At 45.3% G+C, this 24,073-nt stretch overlaps 1 protein-coding gene across 8 annotated transcripts; it reads right to left on the reverse strand.

The window, feature by feature from the left end:
* Positions 1-1,228: 1,228 nt before the first annotated feature.
* On the reverse strand, positions 1,229-23,617 carry phldb2a (pleckstrin homology-like domain, family B, member 2a). Of its 8 annotated transcripts, none has more exons than XM_024394624.2 (17): positions 23,454-23,609; positions 20,429-20,537; positions 18,562-19,598; positions 17,573-17,914; positions 12,752-12,889; positions 12,293-12,430; positions 11,602-11,730; positions 9,250-9,516; positions 9,080-9,169; positions 8,747-8,881; positions 8,507-8,606; positions 7,644-7,842; positions 6,210-6,300; positions 5,958-6,104; positions 3,684-3,903; positions 3,378-3,463; positions 1,229-3,250 (listed from the first exon to the last, which is right to left on the reverse strand). In XM_024394624.2, the coding sequence occupies exons 1-17, from the start codon at positions 23,469-23,471 to the stop codon at positions 3,110-3,112; spliced, it is 3,387 nt and encodes a 1,128-aa protein (XP_024250392.1). In that variant the 5' UTR covers positions 23,472-23,609; the 3' UTR covers positions 1,229-3,109. The 8 variants fall into 8 exon arrangements, with proteins under 8 accessions (XP_024250392.1, XP_024250393.1, XP_024250391.1 ...); XM_024394625.2 differs by having other exon boundaries at positions 7,644-7,839; positions 12,752-12,892; XM_024394623.2 differs by having other exon boundaries at positions 12,752-12,892; positions 23,454-23,608.
* Between the last annotated feature and the right edge of the window lie 456 nt (positions 23,618-24,073).

Raw genomic sequence — 24,073 nt, forward strand, 5'->3', positions numbered from 1 at the left:
GTAGAAGACATGCAGATTCGATCAGGCTGTTCCGTCAGGAACAAAGCTGACTCTCGCTGCCTTCTCTAAACGTCGGTCATCATTTCATTCTCAACCAGCTGAAGCCAATGCAGCCACGGGCTTCTGCAAAACCAAACCGCCTCCTGCCCCAGATATGTTACACAAATGACCACCCCCACAATGCACTTGGGTAATTCAGAGTAACGTCTCCGTGTGTGTTTGTCTGCCTCTGCCTCAAGAGAAAGGATGTGCTCCTTTAGAACCTAATTCAGCGTGCTTAATTTACAGTGTCTCCATGCCAACCCTACTAGGTCAACCAATGAAAGGACTCGGAGAGTGAATAAGGGCCCCAAAGTGCACACTCATCCCATTTATGAACACATGGACAGGATGATTTCTGTAATATTACGCATCTTACAATGCTTGGATGTATATTTAAGCAATAAAGACGGAGGGGGTGTGGCACGACGCAACGCATCCTGCCTGTATACAGCCTTTAGCCGTGGTATATACCAAACACCCGAGGTGCCTTATTGCTACTATAAACATAGTTACCAATGCAATAAGAGCAGTAAAAATGCATGTTTTGTCATACCTGTGGAATACGGTCTGATATCCCACAGCTGTCAGCCAATCAGGGCTCAAACCACCTAGTTTATCATTTCAAATGTGTCAGTTAGCTCAAATTCACTCATGAATTGCATAACTGTACATTTTAAATTACCACATCAAAATATGTATGTTTAAAAAAAAAAAAGGATATCCAGTTTGTGCAGTGAAGAAAAACTGAGTGAGTCTTGTCTGATGGGTGTTGTCTCTGTCTGGGTACATTCTGCAGTGGACCCCCCCCCCCGGCAAAAAAAATAAATCATTAAAAACAGCAGCCAATCATTCCCTAATTCCTTATGTATTATCTGTATGTAGTTAAGCAGAGAGAAATTGGCTAATTAGTGTGCACCAGATGGATATTCTTGGCCATGTAGGAGTGTGCAAATTAGGTCACCCGTTCGCATGAGTTGAACGCCATAGTTAGCTAGTGTAAAAGCAATGTAACACCTGTGACCGTGGCGTTTGATATATCACCATAACTAACCGGTTACACTGTATAATCTACATCATACAACAAAACATTAATATGGCCCTTACATGTTGAATATTTACCCGGTTACAATACATTTAGGATTGAAGTATAAAATATACCGGAATAGAAATAGTAACATGAAACAAATTAGTAAACATATGATTTATTCTTACATTTGTATAAAAAAAAACATGCAGGATTAAAAATAACATCTGGATTACCACTGTTCATATAAAAATACCAAATGTATATATATTTTAAATGCATAAAAGTGATCGTTTCCTTGGTACACATATGGAAAATACTTGAAGTGTGCCCATACTGTGTAGTCACACAGGCCGAGCATGAGGGTTCCTGCTTGATATGTCAACTGGTCACAAGGAACTAGTCAGTCCCCTTCATAACGCGGCGAAAAATTCCCTATGAGCTAATCAACCGTCACCTCAACACCCTTTGGTCTCGTGTGCACTCTCCCAGTAACCTCATTGACCATGCAACTACTTGCTACCTATGAGCTCACCGTGACTGAGGGACCCATTTCAGTATCATTGGATCTTAAAAAGAAGAATACATTTTTGATCACAGTAATTCAAAATACATTAGCTAAGATAACTGGGTCAAATACATAGAATCACATTTTTTCTTTTCTATTTTGACTTCAATATAAATCATTCCAGAACACTGGAGATTGCTTTGCTCTTTGGTTGAACACATGGCTGATTTGTATGTTCAACATGCACAGACTACTGACACATATTTATACATTTGTCAACAAACAAAAAAGAATAGCAGATACAATTAAACCAATATAAATACATGTTCCATTATTTGTGACCCCTCATTTTAAAAGCAATAACTATTATAGCGCTACACAGGTCTTACAGCGACTGTGTAATAACTAAAAACAGGCCAACGCTAAGGACATCAATGACATCCAACATCACATGGTGCTTTACAATAGGAGCAATGCAAGGCCTTCTAAAGCGTTCCTGAAATTAACGAGCCCATTCATTGGGTAGGGAGCTGCACCCAGCCCACTGATAGCCTGATATTACACAACCTGTCATAAGATGGACTTACATAAAAGGCACAATATACAATGTTCGATTAAGACATTCATTTTGAACTAGTATTTTAAGTGCCCTGGAACTTATTTAGCTGTGTGGCACACACTAAATGTATATACATGCACACAGATCGTCAACACCTTCCACACCCTGAAAGTATTCATTTGCAGAGCCTTTAGGTTCCATTTACATGATTTCCATACAAATAAGTATGTCTTTGGTACATAGTGATGAGAGAGGTACTTTTCAAACCCTTCAAGTCTCCGGCGTTTTAGGATTTCCCCTGTCGACCCCACGTTCCTGCTCAACAGTAAGGTACAAAAGACGCATATCAGTTATGTGCATCACCTTGGGTTTTCCAATGGAGGGTGCTATTGTCCTCAGTCTGTGCAGATGCTAGACAGTCCCCCGGAAGGTTTGGCACATGAGGGGGAAAAAAAAAAAAGAGCATGTCCAGCTGGAAGGAAAACAGATGGAGCGCTTTGGTTGACCAATCAACAGCCGGCTCAACTTGGATGATGGAAAGGACGAGACAGTAACCTCTGTTTTATGCAGTCGGATAGGCTAACAACCTAGACAGCGACTCAGGGTCATTAACGGTCTCAAAATATCATGAGGGTAAACCATGTGATTGTGCCAAAAGGCTTCTCACACATAAAACGATAAGTATTCGAATCTTCCTAGATTGTCCTTTCCAAATTAACAAGCAACACTGGACACCTAATCCTCCAGAGGAAGTAATTCATTGACAAACTGAAGTATCAGATGACCATCACATCAGTCCCGGAGGAAGAGGAGAGAGGTGGTCTCACTGAAGTGAGACCGAAATGAAAGTGGCTGTAAAGGTAAAAACCAGGAGGGTATTGTGCTCAGGTCACAGATTCTCAATCCTGACCAGTCACATTGCTTTGTCTTTGAGGCAGCGATGGAACTGGAGGAGAGGATATTTCCTGTTGATTTGTCAGACCATGAAATGCATGTATCCTTCAGCCCCGGTGACGATGACGTCCATCCAGATGCGCATGGCCTCAGGGGAGGGAGACACCATGTAGTACACCCTGTCATGGGTCTTCACGCTGAACGTCAGCGATGGGTTCGGGCTCTGTGAGGGTGTAAGAGAGGGAGAAATAAAACAACAATGTCAAGTCTAGTTTAAGAAAAATGGTGCTTCTTACCTTGAAAACAAGGATACTAGATACTTTAAACGTGTAAATAATTTGTTACCTTACCTTGTGTGCATTCTTTAAATGATCATAGTAAACCTCTTCTATGGCTTGGAAGTAGATGACCCCTTTCATCTTGGCCTCGTGTTTGTCTGGAACAGAGCACATAGCGTTGGAATGACTATGTTTATGGGCGGTGAAACAAAAGCATGACATTAAATCAAAGCACTTCCTAGATTTCCAGAGCAGAGCACCATAGCCTGACGATGATACCGGCGCTGCTTTTCCTTCAGCGCTCTGATTGATCCACCAATCACAGCCGCAACAGACAGAGAAGAGGGAGAAAGAGAGAGAATAGAAGTTCTAAATCACCTGCGTAGTAGACCAGGGTCCTGCGGTTCCGGTCGAAGACAAACCAGCGTTTCTTCCAGGTCTTGATCTTGCCACCCATCTTGACCAGGAACCCTCTGCAGGTTTTATCAGTGATGGCCAGGTGGTAGCAGTTGTCTGGGTTGTGTCCAGCTGCCTCGATGTGACCATGGAGGTCAAAGTCATCCTTCCTCTGAGGGAGGTAGCGTGTCATCGGCCGGGCCTGGGGACAAGGGTCACAGGTGTCTAGTCTGTGTTGAGCCAACGGTTAAAAGCTGCAATCAAGTTGAAGATCTGCTAGACATTTTTATTTCAAGTTGTCTTGAATCGTGTCTATTTAAGGCCAGGCACCACAACCTAACAGGGTAATATCCCCCCTATTCATATCACAATGATCTCTTACCAGTTGAATGTAGACAAAACCAATAACTACACAAACAAAACATGGGGAACCCCGGTTGAACCCCACAAGAGGGGGTTCTTGCAGGAACCTAACTGCCCAACTGAAACATTTAGATTTGAATTTGAAAGGACAGCAGGTGGAGACACTTAACTGAACAATGTAAAGATCTCTTCAATTTAAAGTAAGATTTGTCCCTTGTATGATCTCAATTTATATTGTTTCATGATGATACAAGCTGTCTTTTCATATTTGTGCAAATCTTTCTAAAACAGACAATGGACGCAATTCAATGGATATATCAAATCAACAAAGAGGTTGGAGTAGGCTATAAGAATATGTTGAAGGCTAGCTGTAAGCTGTATTGGGTGCAGATGACTGAACTTTTCTCTGTCTGCAGGTATGCAGACAAGGAGGCATACAACAGGTATGTAAAATGGTATTGGTATGTATTGCAGATCACATTTACCATCCTCCTTCCATTCTTCGTCAATGAAAATCCTATAGGCCTCTACATTATGGACAAGGTATGTGTATGAAAACCATGATCAAAAACAGTTTTTGTTCATTCACATTCACCACAAAAACCATGGTATGAATACTGTTGTGTGCATGTTTTGTTAATCATCTGTATAATTACTACGTTTGGGATTCACAGACTTCAACCTCCCTACACCTCTGATGAATATAACAGGAAACCTGTTCGATTGCCATACAAAATCATTCTGGCTGTGGATACGGAGAACACGCCAGAGGATATACCCATTGGACTTGGGGTTCTGCTTGGAGTTTATCTCATATTGTGATTTTTTTTGTCCTGCTTTGCCACTATCATAATAAAACACATTACTAAAATAGTGTGTTATTGTTATGCATATTATTAATAATAAATGGGGAGGAGGTGGTTAAACATTTTTACCCCAAAAGGTTCTTCAAAAAGGTTCTTGGAGGATCCATTAAAAGTGGTTCTTTAAATAACACTTTTGAAAGGGCTATGCAAAGTACTTCTAGGGGTTCCCCCATAGTTTGAAGAACCCCAAAAGGATACTCCAGGAACATTATTTTTAGAGTACTTAACTGGTCTGTAACCTTATTTAAGATGTGCATCTATGTGAGAAAGAGCTTCTCTTTTTAAGAGCAGGGACATTTCTGGGGACAGGCTGGTTACCCTATATTACTACTTTTCTGAAATATAAAAATATGCAACAGATATATATATATATATATACACAGATACATTAAATACGCGCATATTTGCATATAGCGCAAATCTGTTATTCTGAACACAGGATAAAGTCAGCCTACATTTTTTCATTTTCATTTCCCTTTGTACAAGTCTAGAGAATATATCTAAGGATAACTACACCAAATGTGGTGAATGCAGATGCGTCTGAAGCTGAGAGAAATGTGTCGGTCTGTGGGAAGGGTCTGACTTTTCGGGAAATGGCAGTTAAAGTACTATGAATTTTGCCTACCAATCGCCTACTTAGACCCAACCACGATCTCTTCAAAGTAAGGTGACTTATAGTCCTGTCTGTAACATTCTCTATGAAATGGCCTTTTAAATTATGTATGATTTAATGTAGTGAGCTTAGAAATTATGGATTTATGTTCAGTTGAATATGGTTCAAATTCAACGATTTTTGTTTTCTATGTTACGAATTTTGCAATTTGTATGATATGCTACGAATCCAATTCATGCAATATGCTACAAACTTGTTGTGCTTAAGATCCCGGAATGCGTCTCTAAAGGGACCAAAATACAAAAAAAATCTCTAAATTGAAAAATGGCATTGCAGCATATGGTGCCTCGCCTTAAATTACCATGCATCTGAAGTTATTGATATTCTTGGCCCATCTGATTCTATATCTCCCACCTGTGCCCTCTGTTTCTCGCGTAGCTTCACCTCCCTCTCGATCATCTTCTGCCTCCTGCTGGTCTCCTCCTGCAGTCTCTTCTCCAGGTCCTCCCTCCTCCGCCGCTCCTCCTCCAGGGCCTGCCTGCGCACCTCCATCTCACGCTCCTACACAATGATAGTTACAGCATGGTCACACACACACACACACACACACACACACACACACACACACACACACACAGATGGGGTTGCTTATGAAGGCTTCATTACCCTGTGCTCAAGGAGACGATTCTTATCAGCCTGGGCCTCTCGTAACAAACGTTCCATCTCTTCAATCTTTGCTACGTTGGATGTGCTGGCACTGTGGGGAAAAAAAAGAGAACCAGAAACACACATCAAGGAAGAGGACACCAGGAAAGCACTGTCCATCCTGGAACTGTTTAAGTGTGAGTGAAATTCCAGACTAGGGCCTTTAATATAAAGTTATTACTGCACCTCTGCATCAATCATAAAATCCCATCACGTACAAAGTATAGACACTACATTCGCTCTCGTCTTTCTGTCCTGTAAATAATGTATGGACTGACCAAGACCACATTCACACACTAAACCAGTGGTAACTCTCAGAGCTGTTGTGTAGTGTACAGGATTAGTAACATGCAGAAAGCACACTTCTTCTGCTTGTTAAAACTGGCTGTGAGACAGCTGGACAACGTCTGGGTGAAGCCACGTTGTTCAGCCTCCTCACCGATAAAAACGTATAACATACAGATTGTACAGGACTATCACGATACACCATCTGCAGCGATAGATTTACCAGTGTAACAAGATATCCTGAAGAGTTAGAATGAGTCGCATAGTTTCACTTGGAAGAGCGTGACATTAAATGGAAAATCCCAAAACACTCTGCAGAACCATGTGTCTATTGCCAAGCGTAACCAATGAGAATAATCAACTTTTGTCAGAGAGTTGAACAGATTTCATCGAACTCATTCCCTTCCGACAAGAACTGCCATTAAACAATAACACACAAGTCGCAAACACAATTTTTCACCCAAAAAGGATGCAACACAGTACTTTAGGTTTGAACAAACACAGCCTCCTCTCTCTACAACAGACAACCTGAGAAAGCCCTTTCCTCACATTAGATTCAGCATCCTGGCACTATCCCAGTGACACAGTACTTTAGGTTTGAACAAACACAGCCTCCTCTCTACAACAGACAACCTGAGAAAGCCCTTTCCTCACATTAGATTCAGCATCCTGGCACTATCCCAGTGACACAGTACTTTAGGTTTGAACAAACACAGCCTCCTCTCTACAACAGACAACCTGAGAAAGCCCTTTCCTCACATTAGATTCAGCATCCTGGCACTATCCCAGTGACACAGTACTGATGTTTTGGGTTCCCACAATGCTCTAACAGGTGGTTGGGACAATTCACTGAGAGCACAGACGTGTTTGTGACCTGACACTCCTGCACCAGCCTCAGCCACACACCTCCCTCCCCCACAGAATTAAGAAATAACCATACATATGGAATGATGCGGAGTCCCATCTCTCGAATTCATAAAATGTCTCTTACGGCCATGTCACCTAGCTCTCCTCTAGAAAAAAACAACAAAAAAAAAATGCTATTTTCAACTAATGTCACATTGATGGTCCTGCTTGAACCACGGCCCTATGTGAACAGTTCTCTCTCACCTGGAGATGTTGTCTGGGGAGCAGGCAGAGATGCTGGTCTCCATGCTGTCAGAGCTGTCCACGCTGAGCGTGTCGAAGGCATGGCCGTTGTCTGCGTAGTGGAAGGAGTCCAGGAAGACGTTGGACTCGGAGACGGTCCTGCTACACAGGTCAACCAGTCTCTGTCGGTCCTCACTCGCGTACAGGTGGCTGTGGCCTGCTGAGAGACAGACGGACACACAGACAGACACACACTTTCTAAAGCCTTTTATCAGATTAGATGGAAGACGTAAAAAGGTTTGTTGCTGGTTAACTGTCACAACTTGATTGCAGTTGGTCCAAGGGCATTGCTGGTACACAAATAGTATATTCCCTCATAACACTGAAATGGGCGTGGCATTTCAACCCTCTCAGAACTGTTTCCAAAGTCTCTTGTTCCTTCCTGCTGGAAACATTATCAGAGCAGAGGATCATGAACATGTCATTACTGCTCAGACCGATTCAGATGGAAACTGGAGGAAAGGATGTGGCCATCTGTGTTAACTAACAGACTGACCTGTAATGTGGACCAGGTCACGCAAGACAGGGAAAGCTACAAATGTCTAACCCTGCAGCATGTAGCTAGCACACGGAGAGAAACAGGCAGTAGAGGTTAGGGTTAGGGAGCGAGGCGGGGAATCCAAGGATGATGAGAGAAAAGGGCAGAGAGAGACAGAGAGATGGCTTTGCGAGATGAAAACAAGTTTCCTTTCCTTCAACTAACAGTTTCCTTCTAGACAGTACTTCATTAGAGGCATCATTTACTTACTAAGAAAACCTCAAATTAAGTTTAAACTTTGGAGTAGACACAGATATCGTGTTCACAAAACAATGTTTTGTCTCACCCTTGAGCAGGCGTTGAGATTCCAGATCTCGGGGAGAGACAGAGAGGCCCCGGGGGATGGCACTACCACAGCTGGAGCTCTGGGACAGTGGCACGTGGGACTGCAGAGTAGACAGACGGACAACAGAGAGAGAGAGCGAGAGATCATGACCTGGTAAGTGTCTCTCTAACCCAAAGCTCCAGTAATCAGATGAGGGGACTCATCAATATTTCAATGGGGAGGTTGGTCCCCCATGCTCACCTTAGAGGACAGGCTGCGGCCCAGTGTGGAGCTGCTGTAGTGACTGAGGGGCTGCTGGCTCCTCTTATGGAGATTGTCACTGAGGTGGGAGTTCTCCTTACTGCCCCGCCTCCTCTCCTCCAGAGAGCGGAAGTGCTGAAGAGACCAGAACAGAAACATATGGAAATGATAAAAGCTTTACATTCATTGAAAGTGGTGGTTTTATAAGGCAACTTCCTCTGTTGTTAGGAAATCCAGTCATGCACTGGAGGGCTCCAAGTACAGACACAGCTGCCCTCTGCTGGTCAGATATAAGGTATGCACTTTGAGTAGTTAATGAATTGTACAATATACCTCTTTCATGGCAACAGGGTTGTTAGGGAAGGCCTGCCCTCCAGTCACTTCAGCATACTTCCTCTCCAGCGAGGCCAGGTTCTCCCTCTCCTAGAGACACACAGACTGTCAGTTAAACAGCTGCAGTCAGTCCGATACAAAACAAAACCAGTAATCAAAAACCTTCTTACCCTCTGAAGCATGAGGAGCAGGTTGTTCTTCTCTTTCAGAAAACTGTCCTTCTCTCGCTGAGACTGCTGGGTAATCTGTGTGGACTGCTTCTTCAGGGTCAGGAGTCTCTCCTTGCGTGTGACAGTACTACGCTGGTAATCTGCTACCTCTCGGAGTAAATGATGGTTCCGACCCTCCTTCTCCTCGTCCTGACGACTCTCTCTCTCCAGCTGCTGGAACTCCAGGTCTTCAAACCACTTCCTCTCAGCCTCCAGTACCTCCACATCCTAACAGACAGCGCGCACACACACACACACACACAATATAAGATAGAGAATACACTGGCTTTAAGTGGGTCATTGTGTGGAGGATTTAAACACAGACATACAAATACACTGATCAAAAAAATAAAGGGAACACTTAAACACCACAATGTAACTCCAAGTCAATCACACTTCTGTGAGATCAAACTGTCCACTTAGGAAGCAACACTGATTGACAATCAATTTCACATGCTGTTGTGCAAATGGAATAGACAACAGGTGGAAATTATAGGCAATTAGCAAGACACCCCCAATAAAGGAGTGGTTCTGCAGGTGGTGACCAGACCACTTCTCAGTTCCTATGCTTCCTGGCTGATGTTTTGGTCACTTTTGAATGCTGGCGGTGCTTTCACTCTAGTGGTAGCATGAGAAGGAGTCTACAACCCACACAAGTGGCTCAGGTAGTGCAGCTCATCCAGGATGGTACATCAATGCGAGCTGTGGCAAGAAGGTTTGCTGTGTCTGTCAGCGTAGTGTCCAGAGCATGGAGGCGCCAGGAGACAGGCCAGTAAAGGCCAGTACATCAGGAGACGTGGAGGAGGCCAACAACCCAGCAGCAGGACCGCTACCTCCGCCTTTGTGCAAGGAGGAGCACTGCCAGAGCCCTGCAAAATGGGCTCCAGCAGGCCACAAATGTACATGTGTCTGCTCAAACGGTCAGAAACAGACTCCATGAGGGTGGTATGAGGGCCCGATGTCCACAGGTGGGGGTTGTGCTTACAGCCCAACACCGTGCAGGACGTTTGGCATTTGCCAGAGAACACCAAGATTGGCAAATTTTCCACTGGCGCCCTGTGCTCTTCACAGATGAAAGCAGGTTCACACGGAGCACGTGACAGACGTGACAGTCTGGAGACGCCGTGGAGAACGTTCTGCTGCCTGCAGCATCCTCCAGCATGACCGGTTTGGCGGTGGGTCAGTCAGGTGTGGGGTGGCATTTCTTTGGGGGGCTGCACAGCCCTCCATGTGCTCGCCAGAGGTAGCCTGACTGCCATTAGGTACCGAGATGAGATCCTCAGACCCCTTGTGAGACCATATGCTGGTGCGGTTGGCCCTGGGTTCCTCCTAATGCAAGACAATGCTAGACCTCATGTGGCTGGAGTGTGTCAGCAGTTCCTGCAAGAGGAAGGCATTGATGCTATGGACTGGCCCGCCCGTTCCCCAGACCTGAATCCAATTGAGCACATCTGGGACATCATGTCTCGCTCCATCCACCAACGCCACGTTCCACCACAGACTGTCCAGGAGTTGGCGGATGCTTTAGTCCAGGTCTGGGAGGAGATCCCTCAGCAGACCATCCGCCACCTCATCAGGAGCATGCCCAGGCGTTGTAGGGATGTCATACAGGCAGGTGGAGGCCACACACACTACTGAGCCTCATTTTGACTTGTTTTATGGACATTACATCAAAGTTGGATCAGCCTGTAGTGTGGTTTTCCACTTTAAATTTTGAGTGTGACTCCAAATCCAGACCTCCATGGGTTGATACATTTGATTTCCATTGATAATTTGTGTGTGATTTTGTTGTCAGCACATTCAACTATGTAAAGAAAAAAGTATTTAATAAGAATATTTCATTCATTCAGATCTAGGATGTGTTATTTTAGTGTTCCCTTTATTTTTTTGAGCAGTGTACATGTCCATTTTACAGACAACTAGACCACAGTAATGAACTCCATGTATCCTGCAGTGCCAGTTAAATGCATTAGCTGGATAACAACATACATCTACTCTCTGAGCACATCATTCAAGTCACTGCACTTTCCTATCTCGGTCTGAATCATAGGGGAGAGAACAAGTGAAACCAAGAACTAGAAAAGGAGCTGTCCGAATGAGGCAGGGTGGGATATGAAGGCCATCTAGAAAAGGGAGCGGATGGCCTAAGAGGAGGATTCTAGGTGCGCAAAAGCAAACGCATGGAAGAGGGTGAATTACGAGGAGGAGGAGCGAGGGAAGCAGAAAGCAACGTGTTAAAAGGGAGAAAGGCAGTCATAATAACCGAGGAGGAGCGAGGGACCAGGTAGGAGTTTGTTGCCGTGTCTTACTGACCCTGGAGAGCTGCTGCTGAAGCTGCTCCTTGAGCGCCTCGGGACAGTTGTCCAGCTGGGTCTTCTGCTCAGAGACAAGCTCTGACAGCCTCTCTACTTTTACCCTCTCAGCATCGAGCAAGGCTTTCTCCTGCATAGTCATGGACACACACAAATGCATAGGCACATACGCACAGACACAAAGGCACGCACATATGCATACACACACACACACACACACACACACACACACTAAAACATATGCGCAAGTGCGCACGCATACATGCGCACACACAAGACAACAGAGAGAGGAAAGAGAGTGTTAGTGAAGGGAGAGAGGAAACAAAGTGGAGGGATGGAGAAAAAAAAAAGGGGAAGGACTGCTCTACTGTATTCAGACCTGTGGACTGGACTGCTCTACTGTATTCAGACCTGTGGGCTGGACTGCTCTACTGTATTCAGACCTGTGGGCTGGACTGCTCTACTGTATTCAGACCTGTGGACTGGACTGCTCTACTGTATTCAGACCTGTGGACTGGACTGCTCTACTGTATTCAGACCTGTGGACTGTAGATTCCTCCTAGTCAGAGTCTTACCACTGACATCCCGACTCCCACATACTCTGTCTCTCTGTCCGTCTCTCCCCCTCACGTTCCCTGTGTCTGAGAGCAATGGCATCCAACTCAGGGCTGGACAACATCTGCTGCACTTACCTGGGACTTCTCTGCGAGGGCAGTCTTGTCAGTGCTGCCAATCTTCTCATTGAGTTGGTCCAGTACCTCCTTCTCCCTCTGTAGCAGGGCCATCTCAGAGACCTGCTCACCCTCCAGCAGAGCCCGCTCCACCTCCATCTGCACACACCACACACACACACACACACACACAGGTAACATTATCCCACTGACCGACGCAGCTTTAAATTACAATGATCCATAACTCTAGATAATTCGCTCCCAAAAGCAAGATACCAGCGCTAACCCCCACTAGTTACATTACCCAGCCACAACTGTAAACATTCATTTCCTAACTCCACAAAGAATTCCAACTCATAAACACACACACACACACACACACACACACACACACACCAACATTAACTCCCACTGACACAAACATCAAACACCCAGCATGCGTGCAGCTCCGTTCACAATCCCATGGCGTGCGCTGCATACCTCTCTGATGGACTCCTCCATCTGGTTGTCCAGGTCTTTGATCTTCTGCTCCACCTCCTCTACGTTGTTCAGCACCTGGATCCTCTCCTCCTCAATACGGCTCACTTCCTGTTTCAGATGCACATCCTCCGCAGCCTGCTGCTGGTGATATTATGGAACCAGCATTAGTCCACAAACTACTGCATCTACTCACAATGTGTGTTACCGTCAACACTGTGATGATATCAAGTCTAAATTATTAGAAAATCCCACGCCAGGATCATGTCTCTTGTTTAAAGATATCCACTGTTTTTATGTTTTCTTCACATCCTGTAATTCCTTCTCATTTGTTGCCATAGTGCGTCGGTGAGATGGAGCTGCTGCAGAATGCTGTGAGTGATGGTAGGGTGGATTAATGCTCCTGCCTCGTGTCTGTAATGCAGAGGAAACCCAAGTCCTTCAGCAGAACAGGGTCACTCATACTCTGCTACATCAGAAGGACTCTACTATACAAGCCTTAGTCATCTCCTCTACCAGTCAGAGAGGCCTGCTGCCACCAGACAGAATCAAACACACGCTCCTTCTCTTCAGCCCCAGGTCTAATCCACACACATTCAGCCACATGCTGTTTCTGACCCATCACAGCCTCTACAATATCTGATTCCTACTCCACATAGGAGCCTAAAGTAGTGCTGGTCTATAGCGGTCTGAACCTCATGTGTCTGGCAGACCGCAGTCCTACGATTTATGGGCTGTTTCAGAGACGGTATTTGACTAACTGCTCCACTGTTCCACTGCCAGGGCTTAGGAATGCGAGTCGGAAGAAGAGTGGATTGGGAGGTTCAATAACTTGTGTCTTTAATGGGTCTCTGCCTCAGCCGTAACAAATAGTCGGAAATGTATTCTCTACATGCAATGAAATATAATGCTAATCTGGTAGTCCGGGAATAAAGTAGGCCCTCAAAATATTTTTTCCCCCAATTAAAAAAAAGGTAGTATGATTTTCTATGGAAATGGTATAAATATTAATATCAGCTACAAAGCAGGTACTGGGTAAGTACTGTAATATGAAGAAAACATCTGGACAAATACTTTTCTCACACTATATGTGCGCGCACACACACAGTTATTCCACTGGGGTTAAAGTCATTTCCTGCTCCCCCTCCTTTCAGATAGGGCTGTAACTGACTTAGGGCTGTAACTGAACTATTCCCCAGAGAACTCCATTAAAACCAAACACAGCATTAAGTCGTTACTGCTCTAGAGTGGAAAAATGCCACAGTTTTACAGCGATAATATAACTCTAATAGTTGCACTGGGACTCAAACTGGGACTGGGGTTAGGGGCAGAGTCCGAATAAGCTCTTGGTGAAAGACGGAGGAACCACTTGAGGTGTACTTTGTGTTTAAATACAGGCCTACGGGGAAAGTATAGAATATTTCAGGAGGACTCCTTATATCTTCAGCAACACTGCTGCATACCTCAACCCCCGCAGGGCTACATAGTGGAAACTACCTTGTGTGCTCACATACCCTCTAATGCTGGGGTGTCAAACATACAGCCTGCAGGCCGGTTTGGCCCACGATCCGGTCCAATCCGGCCCACAGGTGGTTTGAGTAAAAAAAAAAAAAATGTTTTTAAAAATATACATACAGTGGGGTAAAAAAGTATTTAGTCAGCCACCAATTGTGCAAGTACTCCCACTTAAAAAGATGAGGCCTGTAATTTATCATAGGTAATACTTCAACTATGACAGACAAAATGAGAAAAAAAACCCCAGAAAATCACATTGTAGGATTTTTTATGAATTTATTTGCAAAGTATGGTTGAAAATAAGTATTTGGTCAACAACAAAAGTTTCTCAACACTTTGTTATATACCCTTTGTTGGCAATGACAGAGGTCAAATGTTTTCTGTAAATCTTCAAAGTTTTCACACTGTTGCTGGTATTTTGGCCCATTCCTCCATGCAGATCTCCTCTAGAGCAGTGATGTTTTGGGGCTGTTGCTGGGAAACACAGACTTTCAACTCCCTCCAAAGATTTTCTATGGGGTTGAGATCTGGAGACTGGCTAGGCCACTCCAGGACCTTGAAATGCTTCTTACGAAGCCACTCCTTCCTTGCCCGGGCGGTGTGTTTGGGATCATTGTCATGCTGAAAGACCCAGCCACGTTTCATCTTCAATGCCCTTGCTGATGGGAGGTTTTCACTCAAAATCTCATGATACATGGCCCCATTCATTCTTTCCTTTACACGGATCAGTCGTCCTGGTCCCTTTTCAGAAAAACAGCCCCAAAGCATGATGTTTCCACCCCCATGCTTCACAGTAGGTATGGTGTTCTTTGGATGCAACTCAGCATTCTTTGTCCTCCAAACACGACGAGTTGAGTTTTTACCAAAAAGTGATATTTTTGGTTTCATCTGACATTCTCCCAATCTTCTTCTGGATCATTCCAAATGCTCTCTTGCAAACTTCAGACGGGTCTGGACATGTACTGGCTTAAGCAGGGGGACACGCCTGGCAATGCAGGATTTGAGTCCCTGGCAGCGTAGTGTGTTACTGATGGTAGGCTTTGTTACTTTGGTCCCAGCTCTTTGCAGGTCATTCACTAGGTCCCCCTGTGTGGTTCTGGGATTTTTGCTCACCGTTCTTGTGATCATTTTGACCCCACGGGGTGAGATCTTGCATGGAGCCCCAGATCGAGGGAGATTATCAGTGGTCTTGTATGTCTTCCATTTCCTAATAATTGCTCCCACAGTTGATTTCTTCAAACCAAGCTGCTTACCTATTGCAGATTCAGTCTTCCCAGCCTGGTGCAGGTCTACAATTTTGTTTCTGGTGTCCTTTGGCCATAGTGGAGTTTGGAGTGTGACTGTTTGAGGTTGTGGACAGGTGTCTTTTATACTGATAACAAGTTCAAACAGGTGCCATTAATACAGGTAATGAGTAGAGGACAGAGGAGCCTCTTAAAGAAGTTACAGGTCTGTGAGAACCAAAAATCTTGCTTGTTTGTAGGTGACCAAATACTTATTTTCCACCATAATTTGCAAATAAATTCATTTAAAAAAAATCATACAATGTGATTTTCTGGATTTCTTTCTCATTTTGTCTGTTATAATTGAAGTGTACCTATGATGAAAATTACAGGCCTCATCTTTTTAAGTGGGAGAACTTGCACAGTTGGTGGATGACTAAATACTTTTTTGCCCCACTGTATGTACATACAATGAACTCAATGTACACTATATATACATAAGTATGTGGACACCCCTTCAAATGAGTGGATTCGGCTATTTCAGCCACACCTGTTGCGGACAGGTGTATAAAATCGAGCACATAGCCATGTGATCTCCATAGACAAACATTGGCAATAGAATAGCCTTGCTGGAAAGTCACTGAGCTCTCCAGTAAGTCAAATTCCTGCCCTGCTAGAGCTGTCCCGTTCAAAGGTAAGTGCTGTTATTGTGAAGTGGAAATGTCTAGGAGCAACAACGGCTCAGCCGCAAAGTGGTATGCCACAAATCCTCACAGAGCGGGACTGCCGAGTGCTGAAGCGCATAGCAACACTCACTACCGAGATCCAAACTGCCTCTGGAAGCAGCGTCAGCACAATAACTGTTCGCCGGGAGCTTCATGGTGTAAAGCAGCATGGTGTAAAGCTCGCCGCCATTGGACTCTGGAGCAGTGGTAACGCGTTCTCTGGAGTGATGAATCACGCTTCACCATCTGGTAGTCCGACAGATGGATCGGAGTTTGGCGGATGCCAGGAAAATCTATCTGCTCTAATGCATAATGCCGACTAATGTTTGGTGGAGGAGGAATAATGGTCCGGGGCTGTTTTTCATGGTTCGGGCTAGGCCCCTTAGTTCAAGTGAAGGGAAATCTTAACGCTATAGCATACAATGACATTCTAGATGATTCTGTGCTTCCAACATTCTGGGCTCCTGATTGGCACAGTCGTCTAAGGCACTGCATCTCCGTGCTAGAGGCGTCACTACAGACCCTGGTTTGATTCCAGTCTGTATCACAACCGGTTGTTATTGGGTGTCCCATAGGGCGGTGCACAATTGGCCCAGTGTCGTTAAAGTTTGCCCGGAGCAGGCAGTCATTGTAAATAAGAATTTGTTCATTACTGACTTGCCTAGTGAAATAAAGGTTCAATAAATAAAAATCGAACTTTGTTGCAACAGTTTGCGTGTCAAAGCCCCCATGCACAAACAAGGTCCATACATAAATGGTTTGTCGAGATCGGTGTGGAAGTACTTGACTAGCCTGCACAGAGCCTTGACCTCAATCCCATCGAACACCTTTGGGATAAATTGGAACGCCAACTACGAACCAGGGCTAATCGCCCAACATCAGTGCTCGACCTCACTAATGCTATTAGGGCTGAATGGAAGCAAGGCCCCCAGCAATGTTCCAACATCTTCCCAGAAGAGTGGAGGCTGTTGTAGCAGCAAAAGGGGACCAACTCCATATTAATGCCCATTATTTTGGAATGAGATGTTCGACGAGCAGGAGTCCACATACTTTTCGTGATGTAGTGAACTTTAAAATAACTAAAAACGTATGCGTGTATTTACATTCACTCTGTCATAGGTGAACACACACAGCCATGTCAGGAAATACTGTGTCATGCAGATGCTTTGAAATCACTCTCATACCCAGAATTCCTTGTTTCTTTTTATACCACCCCCCCACACTTTTTCTATACACTTTTCACTGTGTGAGTATGTGTGCCCCACATGTTTATATTGAAGTGCTTGTTTGAGTGTTGAAAGGGTTAGAAAGGAAAGACCTCCGGTCTCAGGACAATGTAAGGCATGTCCACCAGGCCTTACCTTGGCTCTATGGTGAGGGGAGGGTGAGGGGGCACTGCTGCGCAAGCTGAGAGCAGGTGACTGGGACCTGGCATCCCTGTGCCCGCTGTGATGGCGCTCGCGGACCTGCCGCTCCTCTGCCAACTGGTATCCCTCGGCTCTGGTGCCAAAGCCGTTCTCCGGGGCAGTGACGCTGACGCTGCCAGGGGAGTCGGAGAACACAGACTCATCATCAGACACCTGCAACTTCTCCAGCTCCTTGTTGATCTTCTGCAGGTCGGAGACGGCCAAGCCTCTCTGGTCCCGCTCCACACGGCCCAGCTCAGTACACAGGCTCAGGATGGTCTCCAGCCGCTGGCGCTCCTACACGCAGACGGGGAGAAACCAGTGGCCAACACAGTCACGTATACAGCCAATATACCACTCAGATTGTGATACTGGGATCCAATTATTTCGTAGATGGGTGGTTTCGTCTATTTACAGTCTTTCGTCATTAATGTGATCACCCATAAGCACGATCAAACAACCTATAAAAACAGCGCATAAAAACACAATAAAGCCAGAGAAACCACATTTTTAAAGGGATTCTGACGTGCAAAATTGTATCCAGTGCTTTTCTGAGGAAAGCAACGTTCAAAGGAGTTAACCAGTCTGACCAACTGGTTTTATGGCGTACCAGTCTGAATGGCTTCCATCTCTTTACAGCAGGAGTGAGTGTGTGTTCAGTCAATTAAACAGAGAGCTTGTGAAACATGGTGAGAACTAGTCAGAAAATCCAATTAGTCTTCTCAAGTGACAGAACCTGAAATCAAAGCTCCATAAACACTTTCATGTTTTCATAACAGTCCCTAGTGAAGAGACTGGGGACCAGATGAACTGGCAGAATGAAACCAGGTGTCTCAGCCACACAATCAGAACCTTCTAGATTAAACTCTAGAGTGAATAATAAAAGCAGGATATTATCATGGCAGAATAATAATGAATAGGAGTAAAATAATTGTTTCTCTCACCAGTCTCTGCACCTCCTGTTCTCTGAGCCTCTCGTCTCTCTGGTGCATGTGGTAGTCTCTCAGCTCCTCTTTCCCATTCAGAGAGCTGATGCTGCCCCTCCTCGATCCCGGCCCCAGTCCTCCCTTCCCAAAGGACAGCCTCCTCTCCCCCAGGCCCAGGTCCAGGCAGGGTGAGGAGCCCTGCAGGCCCCCTCCCTCCAGCTCACAGCCCAGAGAGGCCAGGCTGGCCCGGCGGGGAGTACCCGGTACACTGGCTGTGGCTGGCACAGTCACATCTGGCGGCCGCTCCAGAGAAAACAGGTTGCGCCTCGACTTAGAGGAGAAGGACACAGAAACCTTCTCCCCTCGGTGGGAGCCCATGGATCGGCGTGGTGGCAGGGACAGAGCCGGGGAGTCAGCCGACCGGTGGAGGCGGGGTAGAGAGCGACTGTGGGTAGAGCCCAGGCCATTGAGTGACCCTGTAGAGTACTTCCTCTGACGTGGTGCAGGGTCCATACCATTGTCCACGTTCCGGCCCTGGGCGTATAGCCTGCGGCCAAGACGAGGGCTGGAGGGCATGCTGGCCGCCCCGCTGTGGCCCCGAGGTGGGCGGGGGGCAGGCTCCCCATAGGAAGAGGAACCATTCCACATGGACAGCAGAGAACTGGCTACAGGGGGGCGGCGACCATCAGAGGAGTTAGAGAGAAGCAGGCTGTCCTGTGATTGGTGGCGTGAGCGTGTGTATGGCGGGTTGGGGCTGAGAGGACGCTCGCCCTGGCGAGGAGAGGGGGGCATGCTGCTGCTGGTCATGTAGGGGAGGCCCCTGGAGGAGAGGGGGCGCATGGCGCTCCCGTGGGCTGTGGGAGACACAGGGCTGGGAGGAGGCAGGCTAAGGTAGGTGCGGGTAGATTCTGCGCTGGCTCTGAGGCTAGCCTCCAGAGCACTCTTCCTGCGCTGCAGAGTCTCCATCAAGTCCTGCAGCTCCGCCTTCGAACGGGAGCCTCTCATCACAGTGCCACCCACTGAGCCGCCATTGCTGTGTTCAGTCTTCACACAGTCTGCGGAAACATCAGATGAATAGATCTCTCGTTAATGTGGATATATGATCCGGTCTTGGAGCACCCTTATAATCCCCCTACTTCAAGCCTAACACCTGAGCTGAGCGAGATTGAGGCAATCGGACTGAGTGGGATCTAATAGCCAAACAGTGATCAGTCCCTGCAATGTGCTGACTAAGGAGGGAAAAACCAGCGAAGAACTCCCCTCAGACAGTTCTGGGCCCAACACAAACAGTCTGTGGTTAAAGAAAACTTCTTCTAAAAATGGAAAAATGTTGGCAGAGAAAGATGTGCCAGAATGCCTTTGTACTTTCTAGCACTGAGGGACAGCCTGGACCCTGAGCACCTCTGTCGGCACACCCCTTCCTCCCACAGAACCCGGGCCCTGCATGCTCTAAGGTCAACTGGACTGGCTGGCCTCAGACTTTGTTTATCTGTGCTTACATGCTGCCATTTGTTTTTCTCAGCAGATAAACTCACACTGCATAGCGGAGGATGTGGTGGTCGTCCATTTATTTATACCTTACATGGGCAGTTTGACCAAAGTACTTTGGCTGTGTACATAATCATTGAGCTGAAGAGTATAACTACAGTGTCAGAGAGACGGACAGAAAGACAGAGAACAAGCACATTCTGGACTGAGAACCACTTCCATAAACACACATCAATCACACGGACACATCTGGAGGTTCCTCATGCAAGGGGACAAAGGGGATAAACAGGGGAGAATTGCAGTAGGTATGGGGGAAGTAGAGAAATGGGTGTAAGAGGCTAGCATAAGGAAAGGAAAGGATAAATGGTTGTGTGTTGTCTTCGAGAGAGAGACTTACCTGAGCCGTAGACCATTGTGGTGACAGGACTCTTTTGGGGCAGCATGCTCCTCATTCGACTGGCCTCCTCTGGGTGGAAGAAGTAGGATTCACCTAGACAGAGTGTACCCTGGGAAAACAACAAACACAGAACTGCACTCTCTCAGAAACACACACAGATTCAGGAGAGTACTTTGTAGAATATATTGAACACCGCCATGCACACACACACACACAGTAATGACTACATGGTTATGTAAAAATGGACTCCTTCTCAGAGCTTCCCATTAAAATAATTGTCAAACTCAAATCAACTCCTCTACCCGTGAATACACACACACACACACACACAGCATAATGGACACAAGAGAATGCTTCTTGGAGCAGAGCTATACGGAGTTTCCGCCGATTACATCAATATCCAAATAAAACACATTGTTTAATGCAGAGAGCAGTATAAGATACTGTCACGACACCTCAGACCAGTCCGTATATAGAGCACACTACAAAATACCCTCTGTTCTCCGACACAGTCTGGAGCTGAGCAGCTAAATGAGAAAACCTTACAGAGTAGGACAGTAGTCTGGCTGACGCCTAATTCAAAGTCCTCCTGACTTCAGAGTCTGGAAAAGCTGTTTTGATAATGTTAGCACGATGCGTTGATAAAGGGGGCTGTGCTTTTTTACTGGTTGGTTCTTCCCTGTGTCTTTCTCACTCAAACACCCACTTGGACAGCCACACAGAGCCCCCCCCCCCGGAGCGCCGCCACCCCTCTTCCAATACAACTGCTGGATTTTCTTATCCAAACAACGTGAGGTCTCAACCCCCGGGAAAATAAAACATCTGAAAAAAACAATCAAACTCAGCCAGAAATAAACTCTGTGTGAATACTGCATTTACAACAGCCTCCTGCCCAGACCAGTGTGTCAGATCTCCCTCTCTGATCACGTGAGTCGAGACAGCCTTGCTAGGAAAACAGATCCCAGGGAAAGAATTCAGGCTCCAGTATTAATGATATCTGAGATGGAAACAAAGTTCACCTCACTTTTGTGGGCAAACAATGGATGGCTGAGAAGGCTGCTCTTTGTCCCTGAATCAATATGCTGTTGACCCCTTTATCTAATGTCATTGAACGGAGCGGTCTGGTACAAACTTTGATGATTTCAGCTATATTTACTCTCTGAGACTGGGGCTCTGACAGAGATGTACAACCCCCCTCCCCCAAACACACACAGTTGTACGCACGCACAAGTCTTTGGGTCTGATAATCCAAGGTTTCCTGCTTCGCCAGGCTGATGGCTGGCTAGCTGGAGGACGTTCTTCAGTAAGTTGTGGATCCTTTTATACAAATCAGCTACAACTCACAATCCATCATCATGAGTTCTCCCTGATCTGGCCACCTAAAACATCTTTCCCTCATACGAGGAGTAGGGGGCTTTTAAACCAACACCAGACAACAGGGCAGCAAGGCAGAGCAGAGCAAAAACAGACAGGAGAGGATTTCAGACAGGAGAGGATTTCTTTCTTCAAGGAATCTCATTTCACGTAGGATGCCTCCTACACATGTGGGTTCTACTCAATGTTTGTGTGTGTGTGCGTGCATGTGTTATACGACTAGCCTTACACTGCAACTAGGGTTACTCTGTGTAATAATATAGTGGGCTGTATATTATCAGTGGTGGAAAAGTACCCAATTGTCATACTTGAGTAAAAATATAGATCCCTTCATAGAAAGTTACTCAAGTAAAAGTAAAATACTACTTGAGTAAAAGTATTCAGTTCTAAATATACTTAAGTATCAAAAGTAAAAGTATACAATTTCAAATTCCTTCTTTTAAACAAAGCAGATGGCATCATTTTTTTGTTTTTAAATATAAGGATAGCCATGGGCACACTCCAACACTCAGACATCATTTACAAAAGATGCATGTGTGTTTAGTGAGTCCACCAGATTAGAGGCAGAATGGATGACAATGTACAATGTGTTGTCTTGATAAGTGCGTGAATTGGTCCATTTTCCTGTCCCCCTAAGCATTCAAAATGTAACGAGTACTTTTGGTGTCAAGTAAAATGTATGGAGTAAAAAGTGTATTATTTTCTTTTGGAATGTTTTGAAGTAAAAATAAAAGTTGTCAAAAATATAAATAGTAAAGTAAAGTACAGATATCCCAAAAACTACTTAAGTAGTACTTGAAAGTTTTTTTTACTTAAGTACTTTACACCACTGTATATTACTAACTGATAAGACGTCTAACACGTTTTTCTACAAAAAACATTTGTGTAACAACTTAGTCCTCTATTAAAATATGTATACTACAGAGGATGGTGTTGTGGTACTGTACCTCATATGACCAAACACCCAAGGCTTAGGGAATCACCCTCTCACCGATTCTTAGCCCCTTCTGAGAATAGCACACCTTTTTGTCTAGTTGATTAGCCACATAATGACATGGTTACTCGGCAGCAGAGGTGTCAAAATTAGCGGTCCAATGCGCAGCCAGCTCGACTTCTCTTTAAACTCTGCATGCATCTCCCAATCATATCAGAACACGGTAAACACAAGTGATCAAATGATAGGCATATTCTTCTAATTAAGTAGGCCTATTAGCCTCCAATAAATACAAAAAATCCGAAGGAGTAGGCTATCAAACCACTTCGGGGAAACGATGCCACCATATCAAAAGTACTTAAGGAAAGCGCACTCTGATTTTCCGAGCAATTCAGCTGGAAAACATCCATACATTTATTCTAAAAAATAAAACAAGAATATAGCCTATTTTGCGGGCAACTCTTTCACAGAAACAAGTAACCCAACGGAACCATGCCTATATTTGAAAAATGAAACAAACCGGAGTTCGAGAAAGATGAACCGAACGACTGGTAAAAAAAAAGAAGAAAAAGAAGGGTTATTATCCTGAAAGATAAGAGAGAACGCGGCGCTGGGTGAAACAGATGCGCATCTACTCTGCCTCTTGCAGCAACCGATAGGTTTCTCCAAACTTTTGATAACTTCTGAGATTTCTTTGTTCAGAAGACGACAACTGACCTTTGTGTGCTGTCTCATTCAAACTGTTGAGCGCCGGTGATGGACAACACTCCTCTACCTCGGATTAGCATGACAATGGGACAGAGACGATGCCTGCTGCTACCTTGACTGATTCCTCTGACGCTCCTCCCCATTCTCAGTCGAAGCCCCAAACCCGCGGACTGCGCAAATCTGGTTGGTTGATTTGGGTGGTCGCAGACGCGCTAAATGGGGGAGAGGGAAATAGGGAGACGGTGGAGAGGGAAATAGGGGGCCGGGTGACGGGGGTTCTGTAACCGCAACCCTAATCGACGCACGCTGATAAAGCACGTCCCAATAGCAATGTCTAAAACATCACTACATTACGCAGATCTCTAATCAGTGCATGCGTTTATTTCATTCCACTGTATGTTCCCCCTAGGACATTCAAAACTACAGGAACAAGAGCCACAACCTGTTATAAACAACTTCCAAACCGACTGCTTGAAAACAGTAAACTGATACTACAACCACTAACAACGATTACTTACAACATTATAATTTAGGCCTAACTAATATTTTTTTTCTTCCCCCAATTGTTTACACACTAAAACTGGCCCATGAGGCACAATGACCCACACCTGTATCTCATTTAGCAGAAC

The sequence above is a fragment of the Oncorhynchus tshawytscha genome, linkage group LG30 (assembly GCF_018296145.1).
Source record: "Oncorhynchus tshawytscha isolate Ot180627B linkage group LG30, Otsh_v2.0, whole genome shotgun sequence".
Classification (NCBI taxonomy): Eukaryota; Metazoa; Chordata; class Actinopteri; order Salmoniformes; family Salmonidae; genus Oncorhynchus; species Oncorhynchus tshawytscha.

Coding starts and splice junctions, on each gene's coding strand:
- phldb2a (XM_024394623.2), bottom strand. Junction 12,431..12,751: donor TGGAGGAGTCCATCAGAGAG/GTATGCAGCGCA, acceptor TGGTGTGTGCAG/ATGGAGGTGGAGCGGGCTCT. Junction 8,607..8,746: donor GCCGCAGCCTGTCCTCTAAG/GTGAGCATGGGG, acceptor TCTACTCTGCAG/TCCCACGTGCCACTGTCCCA.